Raw genomic sequence first — 19,728 nt, forward strand, 5'->3', positions numbered from 1 at the left:
CAACCTTTATATAGAATCTTTATTGAATTTACTGTAAACGTTCTTTGAATTTCTTCAGTGAATTTATATTAAATAAAAATACCCAAATTTATACTTACAGCATAATACTCAGTCATTTGCTCACAGTAAAATAACTGAAATCCATATGAATAGTTTTGGAATGATTTTTTTGTGACATTTTAAAAATTTTAATGTTGTTTTGTTAACAGAAATAATCATGATTATTTCAAATGATAAACAATATATGCATTCTTGTATTATATGTAGTTTGTTAACTTTGTCCTATTAAATGAGTCTTATCAACTTGGTTAGTTGTATTATTATTGTCTAACATGTAACAAAATTTCCTTGGTATGAGCCTCAGTGTGACTTTTCTAGTGGTGATAGCATCATTACCCATTGCAAATATCTTGATGCTCTATTTTTCCATTCTCAAGGCTATGATAAGGCTTAAGTGTCAGCAACAATTTAAGTCAAGTTGGTATGTTGATTAATTATTTACCCATAACCTCATTTTCACAATAGTTTTATGCTCATGTTTTTATCTTTATTCAGATTCCTATTAGCTATGCAATACTGTTGTATGAACATATCAATTTATTCTGTAAATTTTTTTTCAGACTAATATATGTTTCTCTGAAATGTAACATTATATATGAATCTCTGTTTCTTTGTTAACCATGTTCGCTAGCCTGTTTCAAAATAATACAAGCTCTTTAAAAGACTTATAAATTGATAGTATATAAATAAAGGAACTAAAAAGCAGAAAAAATCAGGTCTGTGTCCTTGTTGTTGATATATAGGCCATGGAAAATTTGGCAGGAATTGATTCTCTAGACTTTAACATACATTATACATTTAGAAGCTCTTTCAAATATGGCTTTTTAAAATATATGTATTAGAATAATTTTTAAAAATTGGGGTAAGCAAGGATTTTACGATTTTTTTTAATGGCTGTACATGGATAAAACCAGAGGATTCCAAATATTTTGCAAAAATCCAAAAACAAAAGAGAACATCCTTAATTAGATGACAAAATTTGCAGAATATGAAACATATGGATTACAATCAGGTATAGCAATGTCAGCTTTTGTATAAGCCTTTATACATGAACATGTATTTCAGGGGTTTCCAGTGGCAGTCCAAATTTCCCCAACCATCATCCCAGATGGCCTCTATTGTATCAACCTACCTATTGTGTTTATTGTGAACTTGTTCTCGTCCTGAATATGCATGAAATATTTGCCACTGGACGTTAAGCAACCAACAATCAATCAATGTATTTCAGGGGCTAGATAATTATTCTTACCATGTAAATTGAAGGCTTATGTTACCAAGTATCTTTTTGTCAAATGTTTGATGTCCTTGTCCATCAGACCAGGTTCACATGTCCTAGACTACATTTCAGGAATCAATGATCAAGGTAAAGTTTACGTTGTCAAGTCCATATCTGTCAACTATATTTGGTTTATTAATTGATTAGTAGACCCTGTTTGACTGGCAGGTTTTATCTGACCTTGACCTCATTTCCATGGTTCATTGTGCAACATGATTTTTTTGTGTTTTTGTCTCTCAAATACAAGCTAGTACTCTCGTTAAGTTATTGATAACTATTGGGTTGGTTTTTTCAAATATATCAGCAGACCTATATAAGTTATGGAACTGGCACGAATCTTGCAGTCAATGGATGGGCAGGTGTCAGGCAGTCAATGGATGAGCAGGTTTCTGGAAGTGAATGACTGGGCAGGTGTCTGGCAGTCAAAGGATGGGCAGGTGTATGGCAGTCAATGGATGAGCAAGTGTCTGGCAGTCAATGGATGAGCAGGTGACTGGCAGTCAATGAATGGCCAGTTGTCTGATAGTCAATGGATGGGCAGGTGTCTGGCAGTCAATGGATGAGAAGGTGTCTGGCAGTCAATGGATGGGCAGGTGTGAGGCAGTCAATTGGTGAGCAGGTGTCTATCAGTCAATGGATGGGCAGGTGTCAGGCAGTCAATGTATGGGCAGGTGTATGGCAGTCAATGGATGAGCAGGTGTCTGGCAGTCAATGGATGGGCAGGTGTCAGGCAGTCAATGTATGGGCAGGTGTATGGCAGTCAATGGATGAGCAGGTGTCTGGCAGTCAATGGATGGGCAGGTGTCTGGCAGTCAATGGATGGGCAGGTGTATGGCAGTCAATGGATGGGCAGGTGTCTGGCAGTCATTGGATGGGCAGGTGTATAGCAGTCAATGGATGGCCAGGTGTCTGGTAGTCAATGGATGGGCAGGTGTCAGGCAGTCAATGTATGGGCAGGTGTATGGCAGTCAATGGATGAGCAGGTGTCTGGCAGTCAATGGATGGGCAGGTGTCTGGCAGTCAATGGATGGGCAGGTGTATGGCAGTCAATGGATGGGCAGGTGTCTGGCAGTCATTGGATGGGCAGGTGTATAGCAGTCAATGGATGGCCAGGTGTCTGGTAGTCAATGGATGGGCAGGTGTCAGGCAGTCAATGGATTGGCAGGTGTCTGTCAGTCAATTGATGGGCAGATGTCTGGCAGTCAATGGATGGGCAAGTGTATGGCAGTCAATGGATGAGCAGGTGTCTGGCAGTCAATGGATGGGCAGGTGTATGGCAGTCAGTGGATTGGCATGTATATGGCAGTTAATGGATGAGCAGGGGTCTGGCAGTCAATCGATGGGCAGGTTTATGGCAGTCAATTGATGGGCAGATGTCTGACAGTCAATGGATTGGCATGTATATGGCAGTTAATGGATGAGCAGGTGTCTGGCAGTCAATGGATGGGCAGGTTTATGGCAGTCAATTGATGGGGAGATGTCTGGAAGTCAATGGATGGCCAGGTGTCCATCAGTTACATGATGAACAGGTTGAATTAAGTCATTGAAGATGAGTCTAACAGTTAATTGATTGGTATGCAACAGGCAGTCAACAGATGAACAGGTGTCCAGCAGTTACAGGATGAACAGGTTTAATTAAGTCGTTGAAGATGTGTCTAGCAGTTAATTGATTGGTATGCAACAGGCAGTCAATGGAAGGGCAGGTGTCCAGTAGTTCAATGATGGACAGGTTTAATGCAGTCATTGAAGATGTGTCTGGTAGTTAATTAATTGGCAAGTGACAGACGGTCAGTGTCTGCATGTCTGGGCAGGTGTCTGGCAGTCAATGACCAAATTATGTTACTTGTTCTGAATAATTATCTGCAGTTTGCAACACAGAGTATCTAAGCATTCTAGTATAGATATTTAATTTTTGATTTTCCCATTATGTGAACATTTTTGTAGATTTTGGACATGCTGAAACTCACGAATCGTTTCATTTTGATCAAGCGTACCACTTTTTCAAGAATTTACCTGTTTTATAATTCCTCTGTACAGAAAAACAAGCTAGTGGCATAGATGTTTTAACATGGTCATTTTTTTTTTTGTTACTTTGGTGCGCATTCATCAATATATATGACAATCATGGCCTTTTTTATGTTTTTATGTCTGGTTGGCTTAACTTCGGTAATCTTATCAAGAACAACTGAAATAACTGAAACTAAGCTTTACATATATTCCTTTAAAGTCCTTTAAAAGTGTTGTTATTTGCCACCGATCAGACATTCAGAATAGATGCCAGTTGTAGTCAAAGTCTACAACCACTTGGGGAATACGTTTTGCTTTTCTTTTCTATAATGTTTACTGTGTATTTGGTGCCATGATATTGGTTACGTTTAGATAATTTGTGTTTCAACATATATTGCCTTCCCATCGGAACTTCTTCTTCTACTTGCTGACTCGTTCCTATTTTGCTTTGATTTTAAAGAGCAAATAAGTGACATGAAAAACATTTACTCAGAAATATTCCCTGGATGGTATAAATTAAAAGTGTTAAAGTGTTATGTTTACTTAAAGTTTGATTCTGGGTAAACGGTCAAATTTGGCTACTAAGGGCCATACAGATTGTTCAATTAGCCAGAACTTCCAAGCACTGTTGACTTGGTTGGTATATAACCTAACAGATGATGTTACATGGTGCCGATTTAAAATTAAATACGATAGACAATAGAGGTAAACGTTAACATTGAAACATGGGAAATCGTGACATTTCTATACTCCTTTCGAGAACATAAGACATAGATAAAAATACGAAGATGTGGAATGCTTGCCAATGAGATAACGTTCCATCAGAGACGAAACGACATATAATTTAGCAACGTATATGTCACCATAGTGCCCTCAACATTTCCGAGAAAAACTCAAACCTCATAGAACGCTATTAAAGGTCCTTAAATGATAAAGATGAGACAATTTTAACGAGAAAACTTAACAGACTGATTTATACACAAATCAATAAATAAAAAAACATATACGATATACAGCCAAAAAATATAACCACCAAATTGCTTTGGTTATAATAAAACAGCATTTACAAAGGTGTTTTAAACACTTCAACATATCGGAGTGAACGATCCAGACTGCAGGTGGTACATGTTTGATGGCAATCTTCCAGCAAATGAGACTTATGAATTACAGTGCGTTGTTCTTATTTTCATTCATACAACCTTAACATGAATACCTTAGCGTTGAAAAAAAGTGTCCCTATCAGTACATCTGAAAACATTTTACACTTTACATATTTTGTTTTTACATTGTAGAAGTTGCACATGAAGATGTTCGGACAAGATTTTTCTTTTTCTTTCTTACTTGAATTTTTCGGGAAATTACGAGTTGGTGACCTAGTAATATTTAACTAAAAATTCAGACTTCAGGGTTTGTGATTCGCTTTCTGTTACAATTTATAAAGTATAAACTTTCTATTTTGTAATCTTCTATATCATAATTTTGATAGAAGAAAGAATTCCAATTTCCCCAAAATTAATCACAAAATTGCTAGTTGGCAGTTAACTTGGTCATTGTTTTTGGTTGGTACAGTCAGAGTTTGTCAAACAAAATCCTAACAAGTCGCAAGGTTAGACCTTTGTTTAAAAGTAAGCCATTATGTGTGATATGACTACTAATTGGTGTATATGAGATCATCGGCAAACTCTCAATGCGGTCGTCACTGAAATAATACAATATCTCTTACGTTGTTTATTCAGCGATAAGACATCATCAATACGTATCAGAAAGAACTTTTCAAGATTGCTTTATTTTCTTTTTGTCTAAAAGTCACCCAGTAGTGATCCGCACATAGTACACTATTTGTATGATAGCTCAGAGGATAATAGAGCCAATTGTTCCACCTAGAAAACATTGTCAATCTGAGGTTGACAATGCTGTTCGTGGTCTTATGCAATTATACTAGTATGCCATTTTTGAATGTTCTTTGATCATTGCCTTGAAAGTTCTGAACTATGACGTCACGTACAAAACAACGTTATGTACAGTTATTAGAAAAAACAACACGGAACCGTGAATCAAGATATATTTATTTTGATTTTGACAGTCTATGCGCATTGTCTTTCATTTGTCGATGCTAATTCACTTTAAATTATCTATTTGTGAATGTTTAGCAGGAGAGGGTGACATTAAATTACGCCCGCTGAGCCACGGGATAGAAAAAATATTATCGTATTATCCAATCAAAATTTGGCAATTTGACATGGCTGGTATAGAATATCGACTGCATGTTGAAAATCTTACACTCGTCAGTCATTATATTTAGATATTGTCTTCTTTTTTGTACTTTATAGTCCTATTTGCGCATACCTTATATTATAAAGATTATAAATTTACAAAAAAAAAGACAATTGAAATTTATTTACGTACTTTCTGGTGCATTATTTTTTGTTGTATAATGGGTATTCCCTTGGATCATAATTGTTTTTAACTTCTTCAGAAGAGAGTTCCATTACCAAACACTGGGATTTAAAACATGACGCACAAAGGATAACTATCTCAAAAATAAAAACAGTAGTAGACCAAAATAAGAAAATACTGTCAATATAAAACGAAGCCCTGAGCCACACAGATAACTGTTTCATGAAAGAATTCCGTTGGAAATCAGTTCCATAGCGTAAGCTAAATTTAGAATCGAACATGCTTACGCCATACTTTTGTCAACAAAGCGTTATTCGACATGTGTGTCAATTTTCTACATATCTGTCTATTTGTCAAATGAAAATTGATTGTCAGTAAGGTTGCTAAATATAAAATCTCCATCTTCTTTATTTGAAATGAAAAGAATTTTTATTGGGTTTCACTTCAGTCATTCATTCAGGCCAAGTCAAGAACAAACATGTACATTTCTGTGTCCTATAATTTCACTGAAAAGGATAAGATTCATTCATCCTTGTTACATGTTAATTCAGGGTTCATTCACACACAGTAATTTCGCCTTAATTGTTAATATGAAGCAGGCATTACATGTGAAAGGGGACGAAGTCTGTATGAATTAATTTTTTTTGTAAGTTCAAAATCTGTTAAAAAAGAAACGGAAATACTGTAACATTTCCGATTTTGGTTCTGTTTGGGATTTTACTTGTGACGTTATTTATGTTATCACGTCATGTTCAATGAAAACAAAGAAACGCGATCATCAGGTAACGTTCATTCATCGTGTTCATATCAAAGACATTTGAAGAATTATTGAAAATGAAATTGGTATTGTGTTCCTTGAGTTCCTATATTTTACTAGACAACTCAAAAGTCTCATGACAACAAGACCGAAAAAAGGAAGTAGATTTCTGCGTTCTGCGCAAATGCGAGAATTTAAAAAAGCATAACAATTTTGAGTTCATTAGTACAATGAAAATTTCGTGAAATTTTCCCCGATTTTATTTATTTAAAAATTTTTTTTTATTGATTTTTCTATTGTAATAGGGGACTTTGTCCCCATAATATGAGGCAGGCATTACCTGTAAATGGGGACGAAGTCTGTATGTTTTATTTTTTTGTTACTTAAATATTTGTTAGAAAAAAGAAACCGAAATACCGTAACGTTTCTGATTTTAGGTCTATTGTTAGGGATTTTAGTTGTGACATTATTTAAGTTATGACGTCATATGCAATGTAAACAAAGAAATGCTATTATCAGGCAACGTTTTTTCATATCAAGGAATTATTAAAAATGAAATTGGTATTGCTTTCCTTCCTATTTTATACTAGACTGATCGATATATATTTTGCTCAAAGTTTCATACAAACGAGACCGGAAAAAGGAAGTTCATTGTAGAATTCTAAGCAGATGCGGGAATTCAAAACATGACATTAAAAAAATTGAATGATTTTGAGTTCATTAGTACAATAAAAAAGTCGGGAAAATTTTCCTGATTTTTTTTTTTTTTTTTTATTGATTTTTCTACTGTTATCATGGATATTGGGGACTTTGTCCCCATATAAAAAATAAAAAAAAAAAAGGAAGAAGGGTTCTTATAAATACATGTATACTGAATCTAAAATTGATGAAGCAGAGGGCAAAACGAAATATTTTATGAATCAAGATTCTCCTCATACTTTCTACTGTTTAATTTTGAACTTTTTCATTGTAGATAGGATGGACTACTAAATTATGATAATGTTATTTACATTTGTGTATCTATTTCTTTTTTTTTAGGGTTGAAGTATGGCCTACTGGGATGGAGGCTCGGGAAGTGGTGGAAAGAAACCATCTGATATGAGGCAGCTTTCACCTCGTAAAGGGCAGGTAACTCCAGAATCAGAGGAACAAGTTATAGAAGAGACAGAGGATGTTGTGAGAAATTTTTTATTTGAACGATATACAGAGGACCTATCCAGTCAGTCAGACGACAGTTCAACTGAGACAACACCTCAGATTCAAGAGTTTATGAATTTTACATCTGACCCACTGAGGTAATATGATACAATTACATAGCAAGAAAATAAAAGACCTTTAGTTCCACCATGCCCACTGAAAACAGAAGTAATGGTACATGTAGCATAGTAAGAACATTCAAATACTTTGAAAAAGTTCTATAAAAAAAAATCATGAGAAATAAATTGACATCCTGTGTAATTGATGAAAATCAATAGGTTAAAAACTATTTGTAAGGGAATTACTTCATTCAAGTAGGACATTCAACATTTGTTAGCTATATATAGGGGGAAAAGCCTTTACTAGCTATATATAGGGAAATGATTTATTTAATCAAAATCATAAATTTGCTTATGAATCTCATCTTGGCCTGTGTAAGCTGTGTTGTGATATGATTCAATGCAGATATCATATACATGTATGAAAATATTTTAAAATAAATTGAGTCACTAATAGAAAAGATAACAATATTTTTAAAGCCAGGTCCCTATACCTAAATGTATTGATAATGTAAACACATTGATAATCATTAAATTATATGATTGTGATGCCCAGGTCTACTTCCTGCTAAATGCTTAAAATTAGTTGTTATGGTTGATCTGCTTTTGACCTCATAAAAGCTTTATGGTGAAGAAATGTTCACAAAAATTATGTTTCACTACTGTTTTTAGCAACTTTAATGTACATTATGTTGATTAAAAGAAAATAAGACTAAAAGAAAATAAGACATTCTTGATGGGGAATGTACAAATTTTTGATTTCCCTATAAATACTGTGAGACACAAAACAGCCTTGGCAGGTGCTGATGAAACTGATACATCTATTGCAGCTTCCCAGGATACATACACATATACATGTTTGGTCTTTCTTATTCAAAGCATATAATGTCATAATATATTACACCTTTATTTTTCAGTCAAGCATCACAAGTAGGCAGACAGCTTGCCATCATTGGTGATGATATAAATAGGAGATATGCTGATGAGTTCAGTGATATGATACAACAGTTGAGAATTACTCAAGACACAGCATATGATGTATTTGCCAGAGTTGCCAAAAAGTAAGCAAGTTCAATTTTGGTTTATTACGTAAAGGTATTATTTTTTCATTCACTGTAAACAACTGTCAAAAATAAATTTATTGGTTCAAATAGATACTATCCATGTCTACTTAAAGCATTTTATTAATGAAATGAACTCAGATATTTTGATTATAAAATGATGTGCATGTGTATAACCATAATGTAAAGAAAAGTATTTTATTCTTAATTTAATACATATTGTGCATGGCATACAAATTAATCTGTTCTATATACAATTATAGATAAAGAAAGATAACTCTGAAATTAAAAATATTGCCTTATATGTTCTAATTTATTTAATACTATGCATTTTGAGTTTACTATGCAAAATCAAAGCAATCTTTACCCCTCAGTAATTCAAAGCACTTGATTCTAATTGTATATATGGGAGAACATCCCTAATGCGCCTCGAAATGAGGAACTCAAAAGTCACGTGTAAAGAAAAAATCTCTGTGTAGTGATATTTTACATGTTTCTATTTTTTACAAATGACTGAGCTTAACCATTTGTGGTGATTTGGAAAGTAGAGGAACATAGAATAAATGTGTAAAAAAATATGGAGCTATTAAATGTGTTCAAAGTATTAAATTTTTAAAGAACTTATTGTGTTGAAAAGGGGATATTTTGCCACAAGGAGCCGCATCACGAAAGGATGTTCGGGGTATGCTAATTTACGGAAAAAGTAATCTCATTTCGTACCCCGAAAATTTAACCACATATGTGAAAATGTCACAGCTTGGAAACGAGCTATCATACATGTCCAAGTTTACGATATGGACTGAGCAACGGGAAAAAACGTTACCATTACCGCCAATGTAAAAAAAATTAAAGATATTGACCCATATGTTCCTACCACACATTTGTTATATTGTCAGAACAAAAATTCTGTACTTTTCTCTGCGACATTAGCTACAAAACAGAAATACTTCATATTTGGTTGAAATGCACTGATAAGATGTAATGTGTGCCGGAATGCACTTTCCAAATCTGCGACACATCATTTTTAACAATTTGCTGGTATTTTTAATTTTACATATGTTGAATAAAACAAATATTTTCATCACACAATTATATCAAAAACTAGTGAATAAAATGCCTCCATTTTAAGTCAGGAACTGGTTGTTCAGCGGTTGTCACTTGTTGATGTGGTTCATATTTATATTAAGTGTTTCTTGTTTTTTGTTTGTTTTATTTTTTAGATTAGATAGTTGGTTTTTCTGTTTGAATTCATTTAAACTACTGATTTTGGGGCTGTTTATAGCTTGCAGTTCAGTGTGAATCAAGACTCTGTTGAAGGCCATACTTTGACCTGTAATGGTTTATTTTTTTTCAGACATTCTGACAAGGATAGAGAGTTTTCTCATTTACACTCATACCACACCTTCTTATTTCTATATACTTATTGCATATAACCAGTTCTATTACCGCTAGTGGACTTTAAAAAATCAAGCTTTAAAAAAAAACTCCTCATACCGCTATATCTTAAACAAATTGTTAACATTAATTACATTCCATGTTTGTTGTCTATTTATAGAATTTTTGCTGAAGGTATTAACTGGGGACGTGTAGCAGCATTACTATGTTTTGCCTATCGTATTGTGATAGAAGTTTCCAAAGAAAAAGCTTCTCAGTTTGGACAGTTTGTTAAACTAATAGTTCATTATGTAGTGAGATTTATCAGGGAAAAAATAGTGGATTGGATTGTACAAAGAGGTGGATGGGTAAGTTGTCATAGTTACTTGATACTGTGTTACAACTTGTTATATTTGTCTATGATGGAGGAAGATATATGTTAATTATCATCTGATCCAAACAAGTCATATTTGGTAGGATATCTTTATCTTGTGGTTTATTTTGTTATAAATAGCTACACCTACATCAGGTAAAGAAACAGTCTTATTTTCTGGAATTTCATGGGTCAAGTGAAAAAAAAAATCTATCTGTAGGTTGAATTCATGTGTATGCAGATTGTGTAAAAAATATATTGTTTCACTTTCTTAATCCAAAATCAGTACCATAAGAACAAATAATCCACAGAATATACTGCTTCTATCAATCTCAACTTCTAGTTGACAATGTACAAAACTGCAGTTAAAAAGCAGGACTGGATTTCATAAATAATGTTAAAAAATAAGCAGTTTGCACAATGTTTTAAACCTTATTAAAGTGACTTACCAGAAAACACTTGACCCGTATACTTATTACAAAAATGTGTGCTGGTAATAACAAAGGCTTTTTGTCCTAATTAATTTGATTGTTATTTTTCAAACATTTTTGTAAAATAATGGATACAAGATTTAAATCTTACCGTTTTATATTTTCAGAGTGATGCCCTAAATTACACCCTACCCTCTAGTGTAGGTTATATAGCAGTTGGTGTGTGCTGTCTTGCTGCTGTAGCTGCAGTGTTGTATTTCAAAAGAGGAAGTTAACTTAGAGTGACACCTAGTGTTAGATATTATTATAGTAGAGACATTCTATGGTGATATCTTGTGGTAACCACATGCAGATCTCTCGTTAATAAAATATGCTGATTAAAATATGCATAATTAATTGTTACAAATGTAGATATATTTTGTTTTAACAATTGTAAATATATTAAATTTATAATTTTATAATAAAAATTGTTAGAAAAATGGTCATAGGTACATTTAGGAAGAAAATGAAATTTTTTAACTTTTCTAGAAATAAAGTTATTAAGAGAGGGGAGGAAGGTACTTCAGATCACACTTCCTAGCATTTTTCAGGCAGATTTACTAAAACAACATCCTTTAAGATTTCTTTTCAAGTGCCTTTCAACAACAAGTGCTATTATTTCTGGTAAATTAGTTTTGGATAGTGTAAAATTTTGATCATGGACAAGCACACTTTTTTTTATTTTTGCCCAAATTACAAGATAGCCTACCATACTCATCTTCAAGGGTTTATGCTTAAACCCCAAAATTGAAAATTCCTCAGTAATAATATAATTCTCTTTGCTCAGATCACATATTTAGAATGTACTTAGTGTTATTTAAAAAACCCATGTACTAACACAGGTTTTGAAAATGAATTTCTGAATGCCTTTCATACTGTGATCAAAGAACCTTATTGTTTTTTGTTATCTTTGTGCCTTGTTGGTGCATTTAGTTTTTAATTTATTTTGTTATATGCAATTTTACTATTCAGAATGTTGAAGTCTTGTACTTGCAAGAGATTATTTGGATTTGTTTTAGTCAGATGTGAAGTGTTGATTTGTAATATTTGATGAGCAACATTATCTAAAGGACATACTTGCCTTTTTAAGGCCAACGTTGAGTTTGCATGTGTTACACAGTCAAAATCTTTGAAAGGAAAATATCACTTAGATGGGATTTTAAGACAATCTGGTCATAATTTGTGACATGGGTTTCAACTTGCTTTGATTATAAAGAAAGAACATGAATTAATAGAACATTTAATTTTAATATCATAGTTTAAGGAAAATAGATTTGAAATTACATTTTTACACATTTTTCTCCTGTGTGATGATTAATCAAGTACATAATGTTTTTGTTCCCCTTAATTTGAGAGTTGAGCTTCATTTTATCCACATTCCTGACATAATTGTAGTTATAAAATACTTCTTTGTACACTTATTTATACTAATATATTTATATGTTTTATGCAAATTATTCCTGTTAATTGCAAAACATGACATAAATGTATTAATGCATGGTGTCCAGTTGTTTAGAACAAACAACAGTTTTGTGTGTAGTCTCATGTTTGATGATTAAACTCAGGTTGAATTGTAAATATAATGAAGTATTTAACTATTATTTCATGTATTTAACATTTAATCCAATTAAATTTTTGATGGATTAAAGAAGAAAATTTTCAATATCTTAGCTCTATTGATTATAATTTAGATACCAAGTTTTTTTTCTACTCTCCATACAAATGATCCATCAATAATTGAACTCTTTTCCTCATAATATTTAAAAAAAAAAAATACAATTTTCATTTGCAAATTTTGAATGTAGGATACCAATAAAGAGGTTATTTTTTTATTTTAAAATTTGTTTGATGTGATATGCATATTAGATAGGCAGATTATATATGTATTAGTACTTCAGCGATTATAATTTGAGAGTTTGAGTCATTTACAATCATCAGATATGAATATACAATCTAGTGCCAAATGTTAAAATGAAAAAGGGTAATAATGTTGGCCATCTAGTCATCTTTTCAATGTTTTTACCATTCTTATATGAAGGAAAAACCAGAACTGCATCAGATATTACTGATTTGTAAGGGGGTGTTCCCTGAAGTTTGCTATGGGTTTTGAGAGGGGTTGGGAACACATGAAAATAATGACATAACCATTTGAAAGATAGGTATACCGTTATTGAGGTTCTGCTTCTTGACTCTCTTTTAAATCAGATATGAATATACAATCTAGTGCCAAATGTTAAAATGAAAAAGGGTAATAATGTTGGCCATCTAGTCATCTTTTCAATGTTTTTACCATTCTTATATGAAGGAAAAACCAAAACTGCATCAGATATTACTGATTTGTAAGGGGGTGTTCCCTGAAGTTTGCTATGGGTTTTGAGAGGGGTTGGGAACACATGAAAATAATGACATAACCATTTGAAAGATAGGTATACCGTTATTGAGGTTCTGCTTCTTGACTCTCTTTTAAATCAGATATGAATATACAATCTAGTGCCAAATGTTAAAATGAAAAAGGGTAATAATGTTGGCCATCTAGTCATCTTTTCAATGTTTTTACCATTCTTATATGAAAGAAAAACCAGAACTGCATCAGATATTACTGATTTGTAAGGGGTGTTCCCTGAAGTTTGCTATGGGTTTTGAGAGGGGTTGGGAACACATGAAAATAATGACATAACCATTTGAAAGATAGGTGTACCGTTATCTAGGTTCTGCTTCTTGACTCTCTTTTAAATCAAACAGTAGAACAGCCTGAACCCTTTTATTTTGCATTTGATCATTACTATTGAAAACAAATGGGAGCAGCTGATACTGGTTGAAATCAGAATATCTCTGGTGATTTTTTCCTAGATGACAAGTTGTGTTATGGGTCTAGTAATAAATATTTAGACCTTATATTTAGTGATGTAATTAGAATTTTCATCAACCATAGCACATATCATTTATAAAGTATAAATGGCCAGTACTCTATGAAAATTTATGTTTTTTGTTTGTAAAGATGAACATGTATATTGAATGGAGTTTAGATAAATGTAAATATGTGCAGCAGCTGTCGTTTATATCAAGAAAGAATCTGTGGAACATATTGTTTGTCCGGTGTTAGCATGTCATGCACTAGCTCAAGAATGCCTCAAGTGATTTACTTCATACCAAATTATTGAGAATAGTGGTTTAAGGGTCTGCATACTTTTAAACAATTTTGACTTATACTTTTTCTGAGTTATGGGACTTCATTCATGTTTTTACATGTCACACTCTTTTTTGTTTGTCAAAAAGTTTATATGATCGCTCTCATTGTTGTGTTAATATGTGCATAAGGTGAACTTGGAGAAGCACTTTATCAAGAATTGAAATCATCTTTTTTTGTCTTCATATTCTGTAGGTGTTTCTGTTATTTTTTAACAATCATAGGAGATACAACATATCTAGTTTAAGGTCTTGCTCAGATTTACTTTATTTGCTCAAGATAAGATAATCTCTAGAAGAGTTCATAGCATAAATTTCTATCATTAGAGACCAACATAAGCATTTGATTACAAACCTTCCACATTATTCAAATAAGTTACTATGTCACTCTTTATGTTATGATGTCATATTGATAGTGTCATCATAGTTGACATTTCAACTTTTTGTATGAAATTGTTTTCAATATTTCATATTATGATAAAAGGGAAATATACAATTACTTAACTTACTTAAAATGAGTAACTTTAAGAATGATAACCTAGCTTCCGGTTAGATTTTACTTAGGAACTGTAAATTCAGAAATTATTGCGTGCATTTATTATTGCGATTTTGTGTCATTTTAGACTTAAATGCAATTTTAAATTTAAGGATTTTGAGAAAAATCCTGTTTAATTGATATAAAACAATTCAAAATGCGAGTTTAAATTATTGCGTTTACAACGCTGTCATATTTTTTGCAATAATAAAAACATCGCAATAATTTCTGAATTTACAGTACATGTAGTATTATTATCATTTGTATTGGCTTTTATGCAGTTGTTGAGAAAACCATCATATTTAATATAATTTTCATTTTGAATTTAATAAATTTGTTCTCATTCTACGAAATTGGTTCCCACAAAAAAAAAAGAAATGAATCCACACAAGATAAAAGTTTGTTAGCAATATTCACCATTTCACAATAATAAAATGCATGTAGTCATTAAAAATTAAGATAAGGTCATTTAAAGTGATCAAATCTTTATTGTTTTGATCACATTTCACAAAGTTAACTTGATAATCTTTGTAACCACCGCCAGTTTCAAAAGATCGAACAGGTTTAAATGACAAGACTGATGGTTAGTTTTAGTTATATTCATTTTCAATCTAAGCATATATATATATAGATGAAATGATAATCTTAGATTAGATTGGTTACAAAATAAGAATGAAAATCTTAGATTTAGATTGGGCACAAAATAAAAATGATAATCTTACATTAGATTGGTCACAAAATAAGAATGATAATCCTACATAATTTTTGTTATAGAACAAAACTAAAAACCTAAAAACAGTATTGACAATAAAAGTACTTACTTTATGTTTGTGTGTATTCTTATGTCTGTGTGTGTTTCATTGAATCCAATGAAAGGGATTTTACTGTAGATTGTAATGTGCTTTAAACATTCAACAATTGATAAGTAAACTTTTTATTACAATGTAATACTTTTTTGCTTTAAGTGCTGTGATTTACAAATATATGATATTATTGTGAAGTCAGCCTTGATACTTTTATTTTCGTAAATTGACGAATCAAGATTCTATTTATATACTTGTTTATTTTCTTACAAAGCAGTATTGAGCAAGATACTTAAATTTAGCTTTACCTAATAACAAATGAAAACCAGTTTATTTACACCCTTATCAAGAAATAGATATTTAAAGAGCTTAAGGAGGTAGACCTTGGTGAAGGGAAATAAGTCTTAAAATCATCAGTACGTTTGTGTCAACCATTTTCAAAAACATATTCTAAGCTTCTAGGTTACATAGATTATTTTCAATCTGTTTCAGGTAAATGCTTAAAATACATTGATGAACTTGACTTTCACAAACGCTTTACTGATTTAAAGAGTTATCTCCCTGAACCAAGGTCTTCCCCCTTAAATAACATGCAGATATTTTTTTATGAAGCACAGAACCATGTAGTTAATTATATGACCATTTTACTGATTACCAATAATATATTTTATTATGATTTTCATTAGTGTAATGAAGGATATGTTCATGAAATCCACTGTAAACAAATTGAATTTCATGTTCTCGGGACATCTGTTGATGTAAATAATAAAAAGATAATAGAAAAAAAAGAAAGTTTGGATTTTCACCCGGCATAGATATTGTTTTAACAAAAAGTCGAGGTGAAAACTAGTTGGTTTACTTTTTTCGTGAAAAAAAAACTCAGAAAAAATTCTTATCTGCTTCCATTTTATGAATAATTGTCATGAAATGACTCTAAAGAGGAAGTTTTTGACCTGAATGATAAATTATTATAATTAAAAATCTATACCTTTTATAAATACTTAACTAGTCCAAACTATTTTATGGCATTGTAATTGTTTGAATGTTAAATTTTTTGTTACAAATTTTATGAAATGATTTTATTGACAAAAGAAAACTAAAGATATAAGGACTAAACTTTCTTACAATTAACTGAACTAAAGAAAGTAAAATAACATGCTTATGTTGGTGAGATGGACATATGTTTTACTGAATTTTAAAGTTCATGTTTGAAATGTATGATTTTATAAAAAGTCTCAAATTGATTGTCATATTATAAGAATGTTTCTACATCATTGCTTCACCTCAGACACAATGATTTATTCACCTGGGGTTGAATTTATAAAACTTTGCTAAGTGCTTAGAGCACAAAAATCATGCTCGAAACATGAAATCCAAAATTTTCATTGGTTGATTTTCAAGTACGAGTACAAAAAACCGACTCGAAAGTTTTATGACTGCAAGGACTCCTATTCTAGATAAAAGATTCATATTTTTCTTTAAGCATCTTACGCTTTTTCATTGTTTGTAATTTCAAAATCAGAAGATAAATCCCAACGTATGTTGTTTACAAATTAAGAGTAATATGAGTTTACTGTTTTCATTATTTTATTGTTTTATTTTACATGGTGAAAGAAGTTTTGAAGAAGGTTTTAATCTTATTTGTATCCATAGATTATGCTCTTCATAAAATATGTATAAATGGACGATAAAAACATGTGATTAAAGAAGAAGTAACTTAATTTCAGCAATCAGAACAAATTTTAATCAATTCATTTTCCATTTATGTATCATTATTATATGCAAATGCAATCACTGAGATTATTGTTTAGAATTAGGAATGGGCTATTCCTTAATTAAATCCAGATGGTAAAAGGCACTGAAAATGAAAAAAACAAGGTATGGTGATTTCAAAATAATCTTTTGCACTAAAATTAGTTAAATTACTTAATAAATTAGCATCAGTGGGGTATTGCAGAATTAGGTACCTGATCTACATGATAAAAACATTAAATTAGATGATATATGATGTGGTAAAAATTTTGAAACTATCTCGTTACTTTCATCATTTGAGAATGTATGTGTTTAACAATGAATTTGAATGAAAATGACCAAATAAATAGCTTTAAAATAGCAGAAAAGTTAAAATTATTGAAAATAGTCAGTTTAGTAAAAGTCTTGAGAATACTTTGTTTTTGATGCTCAGGATTTTGACTATTTTATATATTTTCCATGAACTTCAACATGATTCATTTTATTTGTTTTTATAATGAACTACTGAAGTGCCTTTGAAAATATAGTTAACAATATGAGTGTTTGTTGATTTTCAGTTTTTGTGAACAATTGTATAAAACATTTGTTATTGAGATATTAAACCACTTACTACAAACATATTATTTTTTCATAAGGCATTATAACTTCAAAACACAAAAAAGGTGGAAATGTACCATTGCTCCTTAGCTTAATGACCATGCAACTATCAAATTCTCTTAACTTGATTGGTTGATCATATCCTTGTCTGAAAAAAAAATTGATCAAAGATACCAGGATTATAATTGTGTACATCAGAATTTTATCTGAGGTCATTATTGTATTTCTGTGGTAGGCTGAAACATTGAATGCTGTTTGATGATTTACCTGATAAGCTATGTTCTATGGTCTTCTTCTTTATATGCAGAAAGTAGAAAGTTGATGAACCAGGACTATGTCAAAGAACATCTCATCATCTTTGGTATATTTTGTGTTCTTGTCTTTCGTTTTTGCTTGTGTGCATTGTCTAGATGTCTTTTTGTCTGTCTTTGTTGACATATTTGTTTGTTTTATAGTATTTAAAATGATGATACAATTCTGATGCTGTAACCCAAGTTTTTGACGTTTTTACACGACCGCAAAAAAAAATAAAAATTGGTCGTATATTGGTATCACGCTGATGGCAACACTGACGAATGATTGTTTCTGGATAATAACTTTTTAATAACTAAGAAATCAATAAGATTTTAACACAATGTTTATAACCACAAATGAAAGCATGGGATTGATTTTGGGGTTTATGGTTTAGGAATTAGGGGCCCAAAGGGGCCAAAAACAACATTTATCTAGTTTTAGGACAAAAAGTTGTGTATTAGTATTTCAATTGTTCTGAAATTGTACCACCATGTTAAATACCATTGGTTGGGATTTATTTTAAGGGGTTATTGGGCAAACAGTCTAGAAATTAAGGGCCAAAAACAAGCATTTTTCTAGTTTCAAGACAATCACTTGTGTGTAACTGTATGGATCTTTCTGACATTGTACCACAAGTTTCCATATAACACGGGGAAAAGCTGAGATTCAGTTTGGGGTTAATTTTCTTGAATAAAAAAGAAGCAATTTTGAGGTTTATAGACAATCACTTGTGTTTATCTGTATGGATCTCCATGAATTTTTACAAGAAGGTTTAATACCACTAAAGGTAGGTTGGGATTGATTTTGAGGGTTATGGTCCCAATAGATTAGGAATTGGGGACCAAAAAGGGGGCCCAAAATAATCATTCTTGTAGTTTACAAACAATAACTTATGTTTAAGTGTATGAATTTCTCTGAAAAAATTAAACCACAAGTTTCCATACCATGTAGGGATGGTTAGTATTGACTTTTTTTTTTGGGGGGGGGGGGGGGGTGAGGTTTGGAATTAGGGGCAAAAAGGGAAAAAACTAGGTATTTCTGGTCAATGGACAATTAAGACAATTTAAAAGCAGTGTAAGGGAGGTAAATCAAAAATATTTAACATACAGTGTTGGGTATGTTCGGATTTACCTCCCTTACACTACTTGTATATTATGTATAAAGAAATGTCAGGTTTTGGACTAATTGCAAAAAAAAGGAAGGTGGTAGTTGTTTTCAATTTTTTTTTCTTCAAATTTCTCAATTTCCAAATTTTTGAAAAGTTCAAAGAAGAAATCTTTAATAGCACAATATTGCGCAATAGATTTGGAAGATCTTGACATTTGTTTTGTGTCAGAAACTCATATTATGTCAAAAATTTGACCGCAATCCGAATTCAGAGCTGTATCAAGCTTGAATGTTGTGTCCATACTTTCCCCCAACTGTTCAGGGTTCGACTTCTGCGGTCGTATAAAGCTGCGCCTTGTGGAGCACCTGGTTACCTATTATGTCTTTTTGTTGGTCACGCATTGTTGTCAATATGATAGAGTT

General features: G+C 31.8%; 1 protein-coding gene across 1 annotated transcript; it reads left to right on the top strand.

Moving 5' to 3' along the window:
* Positions 1–5,799: 5,799 nt before the first annotated feature.
* On the top strand, positions 5,800–15,928 carry LOC139490981 (bcl-2 homologous antagonist/killer-like). The gene is made up of 6 exons (XM_071278164.1): positions 5,800–5,996; positions 7,536–7,792; positions 8,671–8,814; positions 10,370–10,556; positions 11,160–13,206; positions 13,740–15,928. The coding sequence occupies exons 2-5, from the start codon at positions 7,545–7,547 to the stop codon at positions 11,265–11,267; spliced, it is 687 nt and encodes a 228-aa protein (XP_071134265.1). The 5' UTR covers positions 5,800–5,996; positions 7,536–7,544; the 3' UTR covers positions 11,268–13,206; positions 13,740–15,928.
* The last annotated feature ends 3,800 nt before the right edge of the window (positions 15,929–19,728 follow it).

The sequence above is a fragment of the Mytilus edulis genome, chromosome 10, assembly GCF_963676685.1.
Source record: "Mytilus edulis chromosome 10, xbMytEdul2.2, whole genome shotgun sequence".
NCBI classification, from domain to species: domain Eukaryota; kingdom Metazoa; phylum Mollusca; class Bivalvia; order Mytilida; family Mytilidae; genus Mytilus; species Mytilus edulis.

Coding starts and splice junctions, on each gene's coding strand:
- LOC139490981 (XM_071278164.1), top strand. CDS start 7,545: ATGGCCTACTGGGATGGAGGCTCGGGAAGTGGTGGAAAGAAACCATCT. Junction 8,815..10,369: donor TTTGCCAGAGTTGCCAAAAA/GTAAGCAAGTTC, acceptor GTCTATTTATAG/AATTTTTGCTGAAGGTATTA. Junction 10,557..11,159: donor TTGTACAAAGAGGTGGATGG/GTAAGTTGTCAT, acceptor TTATATTTTCAG/AGTGATGCCCTAAATTACAC.